The sequence below is a fragment of the Martes martes genome, assembly GCF_963455335.1.
Source record: "Martes martes genome assembly, chromosome: 10".
In the NCBI taxonomy this organism is placed as follows: domain Eukaryota; kingdom Metazoa; phylum Chordata; class Mammalia; order Carnivora; family Mustelidae; genus Martes; species Martes martes.
Window position 1 is genome coordinate 59888708 of NC_137898.1, and position 14411 is coordinate 59903118.

The 14411-nt window shown below is 43.7% G+C and overlaps 1 protein-coding gene across 1 annotated transcript in view; it reads right to left on the minus strand.

The window, feature by feature from the left end:
* Window positions 1-14411, minus strand: part of C2CD3 (C2 domain containing 3 centriole elongation regulator) — a 142723-nt gene that overhangs the window by 10608 nt on the left and 117704 nt on the right. The window contains exons 31-32 of the mRNA XM_080815490.1: window positions 11051-11972; window positions 6882-6990 (exon numbers count right to left, since the gene is read on the minus strand). Coding sequence (XP_080671616.1) covers window positions 6882-6990; window positions 11051-11972 — 1031 coding nt within the window. The remainder of the gene's footprint in view (window positions 1-6881; window positions 6991-11050; window positions 11973-14411) is intronic.

Genomic DNA, 14411 nt, shown 5'->3' on the forward strand with positions numbered 1-14411 from the left:
AAAAAAAAAAAAAGAAAAGAAAAGAAAACAGATGCTTCCATCAAATGGGAAACACTACCACCAAATTTCTAATCCTACTTGCTTTATCACCCATATTCTTGATCTTCTCCATCTTCCTTCATGCTTCAAGGTGTTTTCTTTTTCCTCTCAAAAGGCTACCTCCACCTGTGCTCTGCATCCCATGCCCTCTCTGACTCAAGGACCATCCCTTCTCTTCTTCTCCTGCATCTTCCCATTCTTTTATGGGACCATTGCATTCACATAAAGAAAGCTGTAGCCATTCCCATATTAAACAAAACCAAGCCCCCAAACCTTCCCTTTATCTCACATGCTACTCTAGCCACTACCCTATTTCCCTGCTCCACAGTCACAGCCAGATTTATGGAAGGAGTTGGTATCTCCATTTTGGCACCATTCAATTACTCTTAAAATGTTAATTACTTACAGTTTTGTGATTTCATTGTGTTAAACACCAAAGAAACTATGTGACATATGTAAATTATAAAGCATTATAAAAATGAACATCCATGAATCCACAACCCAGTCCAACTGAAAATAAAGGAAACCTCATTTAAAATGGAGTTAGGAAGCCCTGAAGGGGGAGCTCTCACACACTAGCTCTGATGGTAAGAAGCAGACCTAGCATTCCTCAACAGAAACAATGAATACCGTTATGCTGAAAAAAAAAAAAAAAAAAAAAGAAAGAAGCTTACTTATTTCCATACCCCAACAGGAAAAGGAAGAATTCCTCCTTGCCCAGCAACAATGTAGCCAAGGAGAACTCAGCAGAAAAGTCCCTCCTAGGTTCCTCCCTTCCCCCTGTAAAAGCAAGCCCCTTTCCTCTGTTCTGCAGACTTGCCTGTTTTGCCATAGTTTGCTTGTCCCAAAATTGCAATTCCTCTGCTATACCAGAATAAACTCATTTAGCTGGTAAAATAACACCCCCCCTTTTTTTTTTTTTTAACAGAATCAACCTAAGAACTAAAACACTGCTAATATTGTTGTATAGACCTGTGTTTTTCTTCCCCTATCCTACCCCTGCCTCCACAACTATGAACATTGTAGTCAAACTGTTAAAAGGTCACATTACATTCTGGGCAACAGTAAGAATGATGCCTGCTTCTTACCAGAAATAATGTAAGTCAGAGTGTGCAATGATCACTCTAAAATGCTAAAACAAAATTCAAGTTGGAATTCTATAGCCAGTGGGAAAAAATATCCTTGAAAAATGAAGGCAAAATAAAGATATTTTCAGACAATTAAAGCTGTTGCCAGTAGGTCTGCAATACATGAAATTCTAAAGGAAGTTCTTTGGGCTAAAAGGAAATGATCCTGGCCAGAAATCAGGATGTGAAGAAGGAATGGAGAAACCAGCAACAGTAAGTACGTGGGCAAATACGAATGTCTGGTTTTTGTCTTAAATTCTTCAAAGAGGCTACTCTGAAGACCTTCTGAGACCATAAGCTGCGATTATGGGGCTCCTGTCCAAGTATAATTCATAATTAGATCTAAAATAAACCGTAAGTGTAGCGAAGTTAAAGTTCTGACTTATCCCATGGTAACTATTTCAATGCTTTCAAAAATAAATATAATTCTTAATATTTTTTTTCCCTTAACTTTTGGTGCCTCTACTTGCTACAGTCTTAGCATTTTTTTTTTAAGATTTTATTTATTTATTTGACAGACAGATCACAAGTAGGCAAAGAGGCAGGCAGAGAGAGAGAGAGAGAGGAGGAAGCAGACTCCCCACTGAGCAGAGAGCCTGATGTGGGGCTCGATCCCAGGACCCTGAGATCATGAACTGAGCCGAAGTCAGAGGCCTTAACCCACTGAGCCACCCAGGTGCCCCTACTTGCTACAGTCTTAAACACAAACTTGATTTGATTCTTAGGTTATCCAGCACTGGGCAGCAGCCAGCCAGAGCACAAGACTTGGAAAATATGCATCCAGTAGTGACAGGGTCATTGCTAGTGAATGACCAGCCTCCTGAGGTGTCCTGGGACTTTTAGTGCTGAAATGGCCAGTTTTGGGTGAACTGTGATGATTAGTTACCCTAAGCAAGACCGAGGATGAGGTCCTGAGGAGAGGAGAGCCCTGAGAACAGCAATGGAGTTTTGCTGTGACTAAGAAAGAGAAACAACTGAAAAGTATTTAAGACTTACATTCTCAAAACTAGACTTGCCCTTTAATTGAAGTGAAAAGTCTTATTTCTCCCTCTCCCACACTTGTGTCTTATGTTTAACAGATCAAAGACCGCTAATTCCCTTAGGAGCTGGTACATCATGAAGGCAGAAATAGAAAAGCAGGAACAGCAGTTCTGCGTGGTAGGAGAGACGACAGCTCGGAGTGGCTCACAGACTCCCTTCCTACGGGGCGTGACTCATTGACATTTCACCCACTTTGCTGGGAGGGGAAGAGAGAAAAGGAGCTAAAAGTGTCTACTTTTTTCCTCTAGAAAATTCTTGCCATCATTCTATTAGGTAAGAATTATTTTAGCATGATGGTACATAAAAGGAAACAGAAACTCAGAAAGGTCAAGTCACTGTTCAAAATCCCTTAATTACTTAATAGCAGCTTCAGTGTTTGACCTCATGGGTGTCTCCCTCAAAAGCTTGTGCCTGGTACCTGGATAGAGGCTGGTGACTCCAGCATAAATGCTGGTGGGTATGTACGGGACATGCAAGAGGAAGGAGATGAGCTGGAGAGTACAAACCAGAGCAGAAATAAAGGGTATAAAATGCAGAGCTCCTGGGTAGAGGCAGGCATCTTTCCTTCTCTAGGAAAGGATTTACAAATTTGATGAAAACTGAGATGTGTGAGAACGTAGACTGATCTGTCTACTAAATAAATGAGATGTCCTGAAAATGGTGCTAGGGAAGTTGAGGGAGAGAGGGGGAGGGAAAACTAGTAAAAGGATGAGATATCTGATAGCTTCTCTTTAGAACTATACCCTAGGCTCTCAAGATGCTTCTGGACGGACTCCACTGGTCATCAAAGTAGGTCCTGGAAAAGCATTAAAAATATTTAAGTGAAGGGGTGCCTGGGTGGCTCAGTGGGTTACAGTTTCTGCCTTTGGCTCAGGTCATGATCCCAGGGTCCTGGGATCAAGCCCCACATTGGGCTCTTTGCTCTGCGGGGAGCCTGCTTCTTCCTCTCTCTCTCTGCCTGCCTCTCTGCCTACTTGTGATCTCTGTCTGTCAAATAAATAAATAAAATAAAATAAAATAAAATATATTTAAGTGGGAAGGAGGAGCAAGATGGCAGAGGAGTAGGAGACCTAAATTTCATTGGGTCCCAGGAATTCAGCTAGATAATTATCAAACCATTCTGAACACCTATGAACTCAAAAGGATATCGAAGAAAAGAATAGCAGCAATTCTAGGAATAGAAAAGTGACCACTTTCTGGAAGGTAGGATGTTCAGAGAAGTGAATCTGAGGCGATATATCAGAAGACAGATCATGGCGGGGAGGGGCTGGCTCCCAGCAAGCGATAGAACAGAGGAGCACAGAGTCGCAACTTTTATAGGTCTACTCCACTGAGGGATGCTGCTCCAGAGGCTAAGTGGGGAATGGAGCCCCAGTATGGAGAGAGTATGGTCTCAGGTCCCTTGGGGCCACAGAAAGACCAGGGGTGCATAAGTGCGGCAGAGCTCCCAGGTGTTGGAGCGGGTAAGCTGGCTGCGAAGATGGAGCTGAGGAGTGGGCTCTCAGCTCAGGGTTGCCATAAACCATGATTCCCAGCACAGCCTGGTCACTGCTCTTTGAGCAGGGACCCCACAAGTGGCAGGCCCAGAGAGAGCCACCCCCTTCCTCCCCAGGAGGAGGGGTGCGGGAGCATGCTGCAGGAATTGGCTGGGTTTGGAGATTCCAAATAGGGCTGTGTGCCAGAGATAGACAATCTGGAAGAAATGGATGCATTCCTAGAGACATATAAACTGCCAAAACTGAACCAGGAAGAAACAGAAAACCTGAACAGACCCATAACCAGCAAGGAAACTGAAGTCATCAAAAATCTCCTAACGAACAAGCTCGGGGCCAGATGGCTTCCCAGGGGAATTCTACCAAACATTTAAAGAAGAATTAATACCTATTCTCCCGAAACTGTTCCAAAAAATAGAAATGGAAGGAAAACTTCCAAACTCATTTTATGAGGTCAGCATTACCTTGGATCCCCAAACCAGAGAACGACCCTATTAAAAAGGAAAATTACAGACCAATATCCCTGATGAACATGGATGTAAAAATTCTCACCAAAATACTAGCCAATAGGATCCAACAGTACATTAAAAGGATTATTCACCATGATCAAGTGGGATTTATTCCTGGGCTGCAGGATTGGTTCAACATCGTGCAAATCAATCAATGTGATATAATACATTAATAAAAGAAAGAACAAGAACCATATGATACTCTCCATAGATGTTAAAAAAGCATTGGACAAAGTACAGCATCCTTTCTTGATCAAAACTCTTCACAGTGTAGGGATAGAGAGTACATACCTCAATATCATAAAAGCCATCTACGAAAAACCCACCGCGAATATCATTCTCAATGGGGAAAAACTAAGAGCTTTTCCCCGAAGGTCAGGAACATGGCAGGGCTCTCCACTGTCACTACTGCTATTCAACATAGTACTAGAAGTCCTAGCCTCAGCAATCAGACAACAAAAAGAAATACAATGCATCCAATTTGGCAAAGAAGTCAAACTCTCACTCTGCAGATGATATGATACTTCATGTGGAAAACCCAAAAGACTCCACCCCAAAATTGTAAGAACTCATACAGGAATTCAGCAAAGTGTCAAGATATAAAATCAATGCACAGAAATCATTTGCATTTCTATACACCAACAGCAAGACAGAAGAAAGAGAAATTACGGAGTCGATCCCATTTACAATTGCACCCGAAACGATAAGATACCTAGGAATAAACCTAACCAAAGAGGCAAACAATCCGTACTCAGAAATCTATAGAGTACTCATGAAAGAAATCAAGGAAGACAAAGAAATGGAAAAATATTCCATGCTCATGGTTTTGAAGAACAAATATTGTGAAATATATATAGTGTATATGCTACCCAAAGCAATCACACATTTAACACAATCCCTATCAAAATACCAGCAATTTTTTTCAAAGAAATGGAACAAATAATCCTAAAGTTTATAGGGAACAAGAAAAGACCCCAAATAGCCAGAGGAATGTTGAAAAAGAAAACCAAAATTGGTGGCATCACAATTCCGGACTTTAAGCTCTGTTACAAAGCTGTAATCATCAAGACAGTATGGCACTTTCACAAAAACAGACACAGATCGGTGGAACAGAACAGAGAGCCTCAATTCTGTGGTCAACTAATCTTTGACAAAGCAGGAAAGAATGTCCAATGGAAAAAAACAGCCTCTTCAACAAATGGTGTTGGGAAAATTGGACAGTCGCATGCAGAAGAATGAAACTGGACCATTTCCTTACACCACACACAAAAATAGACCCAAAATAGATTAAAGACATCAGTGTGAGATAGGAATCCATCAAAATCCTTGAGGAGAACACAGACAGCAATGTCTTCGACCTCAGCTGCAGCAACTTCTTCCTAGAAACATCACCAAAGGCAAGGGAAGCAAGGGCAAAAATGAACTACTGGGACTTAATCAAGATCAAAAGATTTTTGGCACAGCAAAGGAAACAGTCAACAAACCAAAAGACAACCAACAGAATGGGAGAAGATATTTGCAAATGATGTAGCAGATAAAGGGATAGTATCCAAAATCTATAAAAAATTTATCAAACTCAACACTCAAAGAATAAATAATCCAATCAAGAAATGGGCAGAGGACATGAACAGATATTCTGCCACAGAAGACATCCAAATGGCCAACAAACACACGAAAAAGTGCTCAACATCACTCGGCATTAGAGAAATATAAATCAAAACCACAGTGAGATACCACCTCACACCAGTCAGAACGGCTAAAATTGTCAAGTCAGGAAACGACAGGTATTGGCCAGGATGCAGAGAAACGGGAACCCTCCTACACTGGATAAAACATGTACCTCATTAGGTTGCTGAATAGCATCTTAATACAAGGTGCTTTGAACAGTGCCCAGCAAGCACCACCATGACCGCCATCTTTCAGCTCAAACACTGCCTCCTCAGAGAAACCCTGTTCTTTTCAGAACACTAGTACTCATCACAATCTGTAAATATTTTGTTTACTCTTTGTGCTCCACGAAGACAGGGAATTTGTCTTGTTTACTATTGTATGCTCAGAACCTAGCACAATGCCTGACGCAAGGTAGGTACTCTAGAAATAATATGCTGAATGATTACGAAGTAGTTATTACTATTACTATACTGGTGCTGTGCCAAGGCAGAAAAGAAGAGAGCCGGGATCTGTAACCATCTAGCTCAGCTGAAGGATGAACAGTTACAAGATGTTCTGTAAACAACAAATGGGTACAGCCCGGATACTATTCTCTTCTTCCAGACCTTACACATCTCTCACCGGGTGCTGAGGTTGGATCTTCTGTCTGAAGCTTCCTCTGCTCATGCCCACCATGGCTTAGTGGCGCTCCCACAGCACTCACAATATTCATTTCTTGGCTGAGTCCTGTTTTTAACGTTTCTGTACTATTTCTTCCACATATCTTAGCTGATGATGCCCTGCTCTTTACACATTTACTCTTCCTCATTTTGTGCCTAGTTCACCCCAGATGAGCTCCTTGTGTACCACTGGGCCTTCAGAATATGCTCAGCACAAGCCTGGAGACTGGTAAGTGCTGCTGCCTTTTCAGGAAGCTGGCCCAGGGCAGCTCTGCGTTCTGCACATGCTTTCATGGAAGAGATGAGGATTCTAGGAGAGGGAGGTCAGCCAACTGTTCTTACCTGATCTACTGTGGCTGGTGGTGGCATAGCTGCAGAGAGTGAGAGCATCCGCAGGGAGGCCTCCAACTGCTGGGGAGGCAAAAAGAAGTTGGGTACAATGGGCTGCGGCCTAGACGGTGGTTAAGGGACACAATTACCTAGAAATCTCCCCCCCTTGCCAGACTGGCATCTCCCCTGGGCTTAATCACCCGCACTCATTTCCTCCAACTTATTCTTGCCCATGAAACCTCTGCTCCAGTGGTGCCTTCTGCCTGGAAGACCCTGACCACCCCTAACAAATCAGTCTATACTTTCTGCAAGGGTTAGTTAAAATAATTCCTCCTCTTGGAAGTCTCTCCTAAAGTCAGCCCATTGTGATTCCTGCAGTCTGCAACACAAGATACTGTTTGTTTTTACTCTGCTAGGAGTCCTGATTTGTTTCGTATTCCTTCCAGAAACTTCTCAAAGGCAAGGGCAGTTTCCATCAGTTACCTCACTACTTCCCTAGAGCCCTGTGTGAGGCTGATAGGCAGCAACATTTCAATGACACTTGCTGAGGACCTGCTGACCCAAAACTGACCTGTTACAAGTCCAACAGGGTCAGGGTGGGAAGGCGGCTTCAAGGGCAGTGTCCTGCCAGTTGCTCTCTGCAAACACCCAGGAATGAGGACTCTACAGAAGGGGCTGTCTGTGGTACAGCTTGTCTACCCTGTCTGCATCTGAGCCCTAGAAGCAAGTACCACATCTTGTACTTCTCCGTATCCTCTGACTTAATCCAGTACTGTGCAAGAACACAGTGTTCCAAAAACATCTGTTCACTCAAAGCAATGATTCCATTTGGGAGGGGACTATTTTGGTGTTCTAATTTTTTTGTTTCTGTCCAATAAGCCAAATATAGTTCTGGTTCGAATTGGTTTATCATGGTCTTCCAGGCTAGACTTTGAACTCCAAGAGGGTAGAGATGATTGATCTCTTTTTCAGTCATATTCCTGTCACCTAGCATAGTACCACCTGGGATACAGTAAGTGCTCAGTAAGTATCTACTGAATGAATGAAATGCATCCTTTCCTGCTTTGGCTCAAATCCCTGATTTTTCTATAGAGAGGTGGAGCTGGAGGTGGAGACCCTGAAGGAGAGGAACCTGTTTACCCAGGCCTTTTTTAGAGGCCCAAGTGAAGCAGGATCTGGCCACTCTGACTACTGGGGACTCTGTCAGTTAGCTGATGCTGTGGGGAAGGAAAAGCTTTGCTATGAGGGGTCACGGATGTGTCTGAAGCTCCAAAGCTCCCCCTCTCAGCCACTTTTTAGACAGTGACTTCAGGAAAATTCATTTTTTGCACCTATTTTTTTCACCTGGATATAGTAATGGTATCTTTTGAGGATTACATGATTTTATAGACGCAAGTGCTTAGAGCAGTGCCTGACATATCAAGTGTTCACTAAACATCAGCTATTCCTATTTTCCTGGTTTATGGGAAAAAGGTGACTATTCTCACTGTCCTTACCACTCGGGTTCCCTCCCACTGAAGTCTGCCTTCTGTTCCCACCTCTGCACCGTCCTCCTCAACGCTAATGCCACCATCAGTCCACATTCTATAGGACCTGTCTGAAGTGTCAGAGCACTGACCACTACTTCTCCCCGAAACTCTGCTCCCTCACGGCCTCTGTCCTGCTTTTCCATCTCCGACCAGCTCTTCTCCGCCTCCTCTGTGGCGTGTCTTGTTCAGCATTTATAGCTGGGGGATCTTCGGGGCTCCATCTTGTGTGTGTACTTCTCCGTTTCCACGCTCTCCCTGCTGCCCTCATCTGTTTTCAGAGGCACCTACCTTTATAGCTGGTGTCCTCCAGGATGTCTTACATGCACACATGTCCGAAGTGGAAATGTGCTCCTCCCCCACAACTGTCTATCTTTTTGTGCTGTTCCCTACCCAGTCAATCACCTTGCTTACCTAGCAACTTGTGACAGAACTCTCAAAGCTATCCTTTCTATTTCCTTCTTCCTCTTCCCTGCCCCTATCTAATTCTCCAATCTGTGCCCCTCCTCTTCACCATAAAGCAGTCTATGCTTTAGGTCACACTTCATCTTTTATTACTATTGCAAGTTTCCCACCTTGTCTCCTTGTTTCTGGCCTTCCCTTCATCTAATCCATCATCCACCCTCTACTTTTCTAATACGTAAACCTGACCAATCACACTCCTGCTTGCTTACCAGTTAATATTTACTGAACACTATGTACCAGGCACTTTGTTAGGTAGTTTACACTGTTAATTGACTTTTCACAATAATCCCACAATAGAAGTACTATTATTATCTCTGTTTTAAAGATAAGGACACTGAAGTTTAACTTGGTTACAGGATACAGTACAACCACCTTAGCCGGGCATAAAAGGCTCTGAGGCAGCCCTGCCTCACTTCTCACCATTCCACATACCTCTGGGCTCTACCCAGAGTGAACTCCTGCCCACAGGCCAGGCTCTTTCACCTGGCTATGCCTCTGGACACGCAGTTCACTGTGACTAGATTTTCTTTCCCCTCTGCCTACAGAATGCCTATTCATCTTTGAGGTCCAGCTCTACTGTCTCTCTTGCTGGGATGCCTCCAAACAGTATTACAAGAGCTTCTTCCTCTTGTTCCCTAGCATTCTGTCCATGTTTCATCACAGCACTTAGAACAAGAAACTGTATCACTGCCTGTCCCTGCCTCATAAGGGGAACTTCTGGGGTAAGGTCTATTTCAAATCTGTTTTCAGTAGCAACACACAGCCTGGCAACACCCATTTTTTGATAAATTACTACTTGGGAAGGTCCAAATTAGAGCAGTATCCTTAGTACTTGGGCACAAGTGACTGCTCCAGCACAGACCATATGCGTTCTGAGCACAAGTAAACTGGCTGTAAAGGCAGCAGCGTCAGAAGCCAGGAAGGAACTCCATTGGAGGCGGTCTGCTTTCAGTGTCAGACTCCAGCCATTTCATGGTTTCAGTCTTTTCTGAGTCCCCATCGCTTGCCTACCCTTTAGTTTCTCTCTGCTCTGCAACACGAATCACATTTGTGTAGTGGGTACTCATTTACTTTCCTCAAGGATCAATCTGACTTGATTTCCTCAAGAATCCTGTGAAATTATGACAGTTAAATTCAGTCTATATTTACTGATCCCTCCTCTGTGCTATGTCTGGTGCAGGGGATACAGAAAAAAAGGCAAGGTCCCTGACCTACCTGGGGAGTGTACAGTCTGATGTCTCCATCGTGTAGGGAAAGAAACTGAGGCTCAGAAAGGTTAAATTAAAGGTCTGACTTCACAGGGTCTAGAAGGGTAAAAAACAGGCTCCCTGGCTTCTGGGAGAGAAAGATCTCTTCAGTAAAACAGCATCCTTTACCAGCACCTGTGCAGTAACCCCTGCTTACTGTGGGGATGCTGGCGGCGCTGATCTGATCGGCGGGTTAGGCAACAAACGTGAGGGCTGTCAATGGTCCTAAGTGGTTTCTTTTTCCCATAACATGCTTGTCTGTGTTTCAAAGCAGGAACAGGGGGAATGTTAGGTATCCCTTCCCCCCTCAACACTGCCATTCTTGAGGGGGAGGGAGAGTTGGGCAAGTACATTTCAACTGTGCCCTCTTCCTCTCTCCTTTTCCCTATCACTTGCATTTTTTATAAAAAAAAATTAATTAGGCAAGTTACTATAAATTTGAGCCTCAGTTTCCCTACATGCAAAATAGAAATGATGATACTGACCTTCTAGACTTATGAAGAGTGAATGAAAAAGTTATGTAAAGTGCCTGGCACATAGTAAATGCTTAATCAGTGCTGGTACTCTCCTTTCCCCTCTCTCTGCACCCTCCACTTTGATTTCACCTGAGATTAATGGTCTCATTACTTACATCCAGAACCCTACCTTCAAGTGTAAAATACCCAATAGACTGATCCAGTAAATCAGGCTGGGCTAGGCTAATGAATGTGCTACCAACACTTACACCCAATTCAAAGCATCATGCTTCAAGGGTGGATATTAATAGTAGCACCTTAAAGCCTTGGTGAGTATTCTGAAGGAAGAGGTTTCCTGTACCTCCCAGTGCATTACATGAGGAAGGCCACTGCCCCCACTCACACACATGCTAGGCTAGCCAAGTGCCAGTATCCAAAATGCCTACAAATGACTTAAGGGGTTACTTGTGGGAAATACCAAAGGATACAGGAGGCTTTGCCTCGTGGACACCTCTGTTCCAGACGTTGCCTGGTTCTGCCTGATGTCAGAGCAGTTGATAGGTAGCCCCCGATGGCTTTCCTTCTTGCTCTGGGAGGCAAGGCGGAGAGGGAATTTCTCGAAGCTATCAGCAGAGTCACTCAGTTCACTGGAGGCAGCTTCATTCTCAGTCTGGGCCTCTAGCCTGGGCTCCTGGTCCTGATTTGCTCTTGGCAAGCTCAGTCCAACAGAGGTGTTGCTCTGCTGGGCTCCTGAGAGTCTCACTTGTGAGACGAGATGAGGGTCTGCTGAAGCAGGCTCTCCATCCCTAGAGTGAGAAGCCTCACCCTCACAAGCAGTAAGACTTTGGCTAGAAGAACCCTGCCTAAGCAGGTGGGGCTGGACCGCCCTTCCTGGACTGGACAGAGGGCTACTTTTGCCCTTGAGCTCGTCTCTGGGGAAACACTTTGAAGAAGAACAAGAAGGGCCTTCCCTATGCACCTCATTAGGCTGAAGGCTGATGATCTCACTTGTGTCTGACATGAAACTGGACCAAGGGCTAGTTTTGTCTGTCACGGTGGTGATATCATTGAGGGTCCTGGGCTCAATGATGTCTTCTTCATAGTCCTCATCACTGTAGGCTGGGCCTGCCTCAGTTTCTTCACTGCTCTGCATCCTTGTAATGGGTACTGTGTGCCCCAGGGACTCATGGAGAATTCCTCTTCCACTTGAAGTCTCTTTAAGAGTGGGGCGAGTTAAGGGGCTTCTACCCTCATCCGGAGCTCTTGCCAATGGCAGTTCTGGAGTTGTGCTTCGCTCCTCCATGACCACTGTGTCCTGAGCATCTGGTAGGGTGGGAACCTCTCCGCTTCTACTCCTGGCTCGGTGAGAACTCAAAGATGCTTGAGTATTCTTGGTGATAGTCTGTAGATCTGAACAGCAACAGATATCTTACTACAAGGTAGGGCCACAGACCACTCAATTTTCCCATGCTAGGCTCTAGCTTCAGATGTATTCTTGCAATCAGACTTTGAACAAATCTTACATTAATCCACCCGAGTCAGTGAAACTATATTCAAGGCAGTATACAATTTCTAGCACTTTATTCTAACATCAGAGGACAAAAATCTAATCTGTTTATTGTTGTGGTTACATCTGTGGAAACGCTTTCAGAGACTATCTGCTCATGCTCAGGAATTCTTGGGAGCTAGGAGTCCTGGTGGGCATGTTCATGCTTCCTTTTACTTCAGTAATTACCTATATTAAAAATCAAAATGAGATTTGATGACAGTTATTAGAACTATGTATTTTACTTGGAAAATAAAACCAAGTTATCTGTTGCCCAAAATGGTAAGGCAGGGGAGGTTTACAGAGAAAATAAAGGCAGCATGGTGTGTGGAAAGAACAGAGGCTTTGGGGGCCGGTCAGTCTTCGGTTCAAATCTCTACTGTCACTTAGCAATTTTGTGGTCATGAGCAAACTATCCTCTCTGAACCTGTTTATCTTTAAAATGTTATTAACAGGGGTGTGGGGGATGGGGTAGCCAGGTGTTGGGTATTAAGGAGGGCATATGTGGTGATGAGCACTGGGTGTTACACGCAACTAATGAATTGTTGAACATTACACCAAAAACTAATAATATACTATATGTGCTGGCTAACTGAAAAAAATAAATAAAAATTTTTTAAACAGGTGATTAACATGTTATGGTAAAGAATACATGCAATAAATGGGCATAAGTGGTATGGCACATGGATAAACAATAAATAGAAGCTACCAGTCATTTCAAATGGCTTTGCAATTAAATGGGAGGGAATAAATCAATAGGCTTAGTAAATGGTTTGTCTGCATGGTTATTTAAGAAGAAAAGGCAAATTTGACTCCTGGAGTATGGGGTCATAGCTCCCTCACAGCACCTAATGGGAATCTTCAGCCTACCTGAGGTGTTGGCTGAATTTAATACATTAACAATTGTCATGTCTCAAAGGGGAGTAGATGTATGAAAACGGAACATCCCTACCTGCAAACAGGAAGAGGAACCAGGAAGCAGGTTAGTTAATCCTGATCCCCTTGCCTAAACTATCCTTTCTGTCTTGGAGCAGTTTTTCTGTTTTTTACAAACCAGCCCATCCTTCAAGGCCCTGCTCTACTGCAACTTCTCCAGGAAGCCTTCCCAGGTGTATCACCTGTGGGATGGCTAAACAGTGTTGTTCTATAAAGAAGCACTTAAGATGCTATTGTGTATATTTCCCCCATCAAATTGTGAGCTTCTCAAAGGCAGAGACCATGTGTCTGATTCATGTTGCATTTTTAGAGTCCAGCAAAGGACCTGGCACATAGATGTGGCATGAATGAGATCTCTACTCAGTTAACTCACTCTCAAGCTTCACTTGTTATCTACTTGTCTAAGGACTTCTTCAAAAGTGTACTGAGACGTGATGGAGGCTGGAGGAGTTTATTCATTTAAACTGTTTTCTTTGATCCAATCATCTCTTTCATTCACTCTCCTCTTTTAATATACCCATTTAAGGGGTTCCCAATCTGCTTTCACCTTTATTCCAAACAAGCCTCCCTCTGTTTCGCTTTTATGCTTTCTTTCTAGGAGGCAGTTTCTTCAGTTGACTGTAGAATGTACGCCTGATGAAAGCAAAGACAATTCCTGTCTTGTCCACCACTTTATCCTCCTAGAACTTGCAACACACAGTGCCTGGCATAGTTGCTGCTCAGTTAATAGATAACTGAATATTTCCAAGCAAGTAGAAGCCAAATACAGCATGTACCTCTGGAGCCCTGGCTACCAACAGGTCAGCTCTCTGGGAAAGAGGACAGGAAAGAGGTTTGTACCTAATATCAATCATGGTGGCTGCTCTCCCCTTTAAACAAAGAAAACTGAACTTATTCATCCCTGTGTACAATACGCATCTCTTCCTTGAACAAAAATGACACCCAAGTGATGGATAAAGATACTGATCTAATTGTTTTCTCACAACTCCCCAAAATGATATATAAGTTCCCAGGTCTTAACCCTGTATTCTGACTCAAGAGAAAGGAGTAAGACCCAGGTGATTTCTTATATGTTCAGGCAAGTTTGAGAAATACTTGTTCTGCAACAGGCTCTGGGCTGCACAGTGGAATTACGTGGGAGTTATGAACACTGAGGCCTGAGTCCCACCTTCAGAGATCTGTTGCAACTAAAATATGGTGCAGCCTGGGCACCTGAATTTGAAAAGTTCCCTCAAGAACCCCAATATGCAGCCAAGGTGAGGAGCACCGCTTTACGGGGTTTTTCGATGGGTCGACTATGGACCACCAACATCTAGAGTCATACGAGGTACCTACTAAATATGCAGACTTCTGCCTTCTGAGAATTA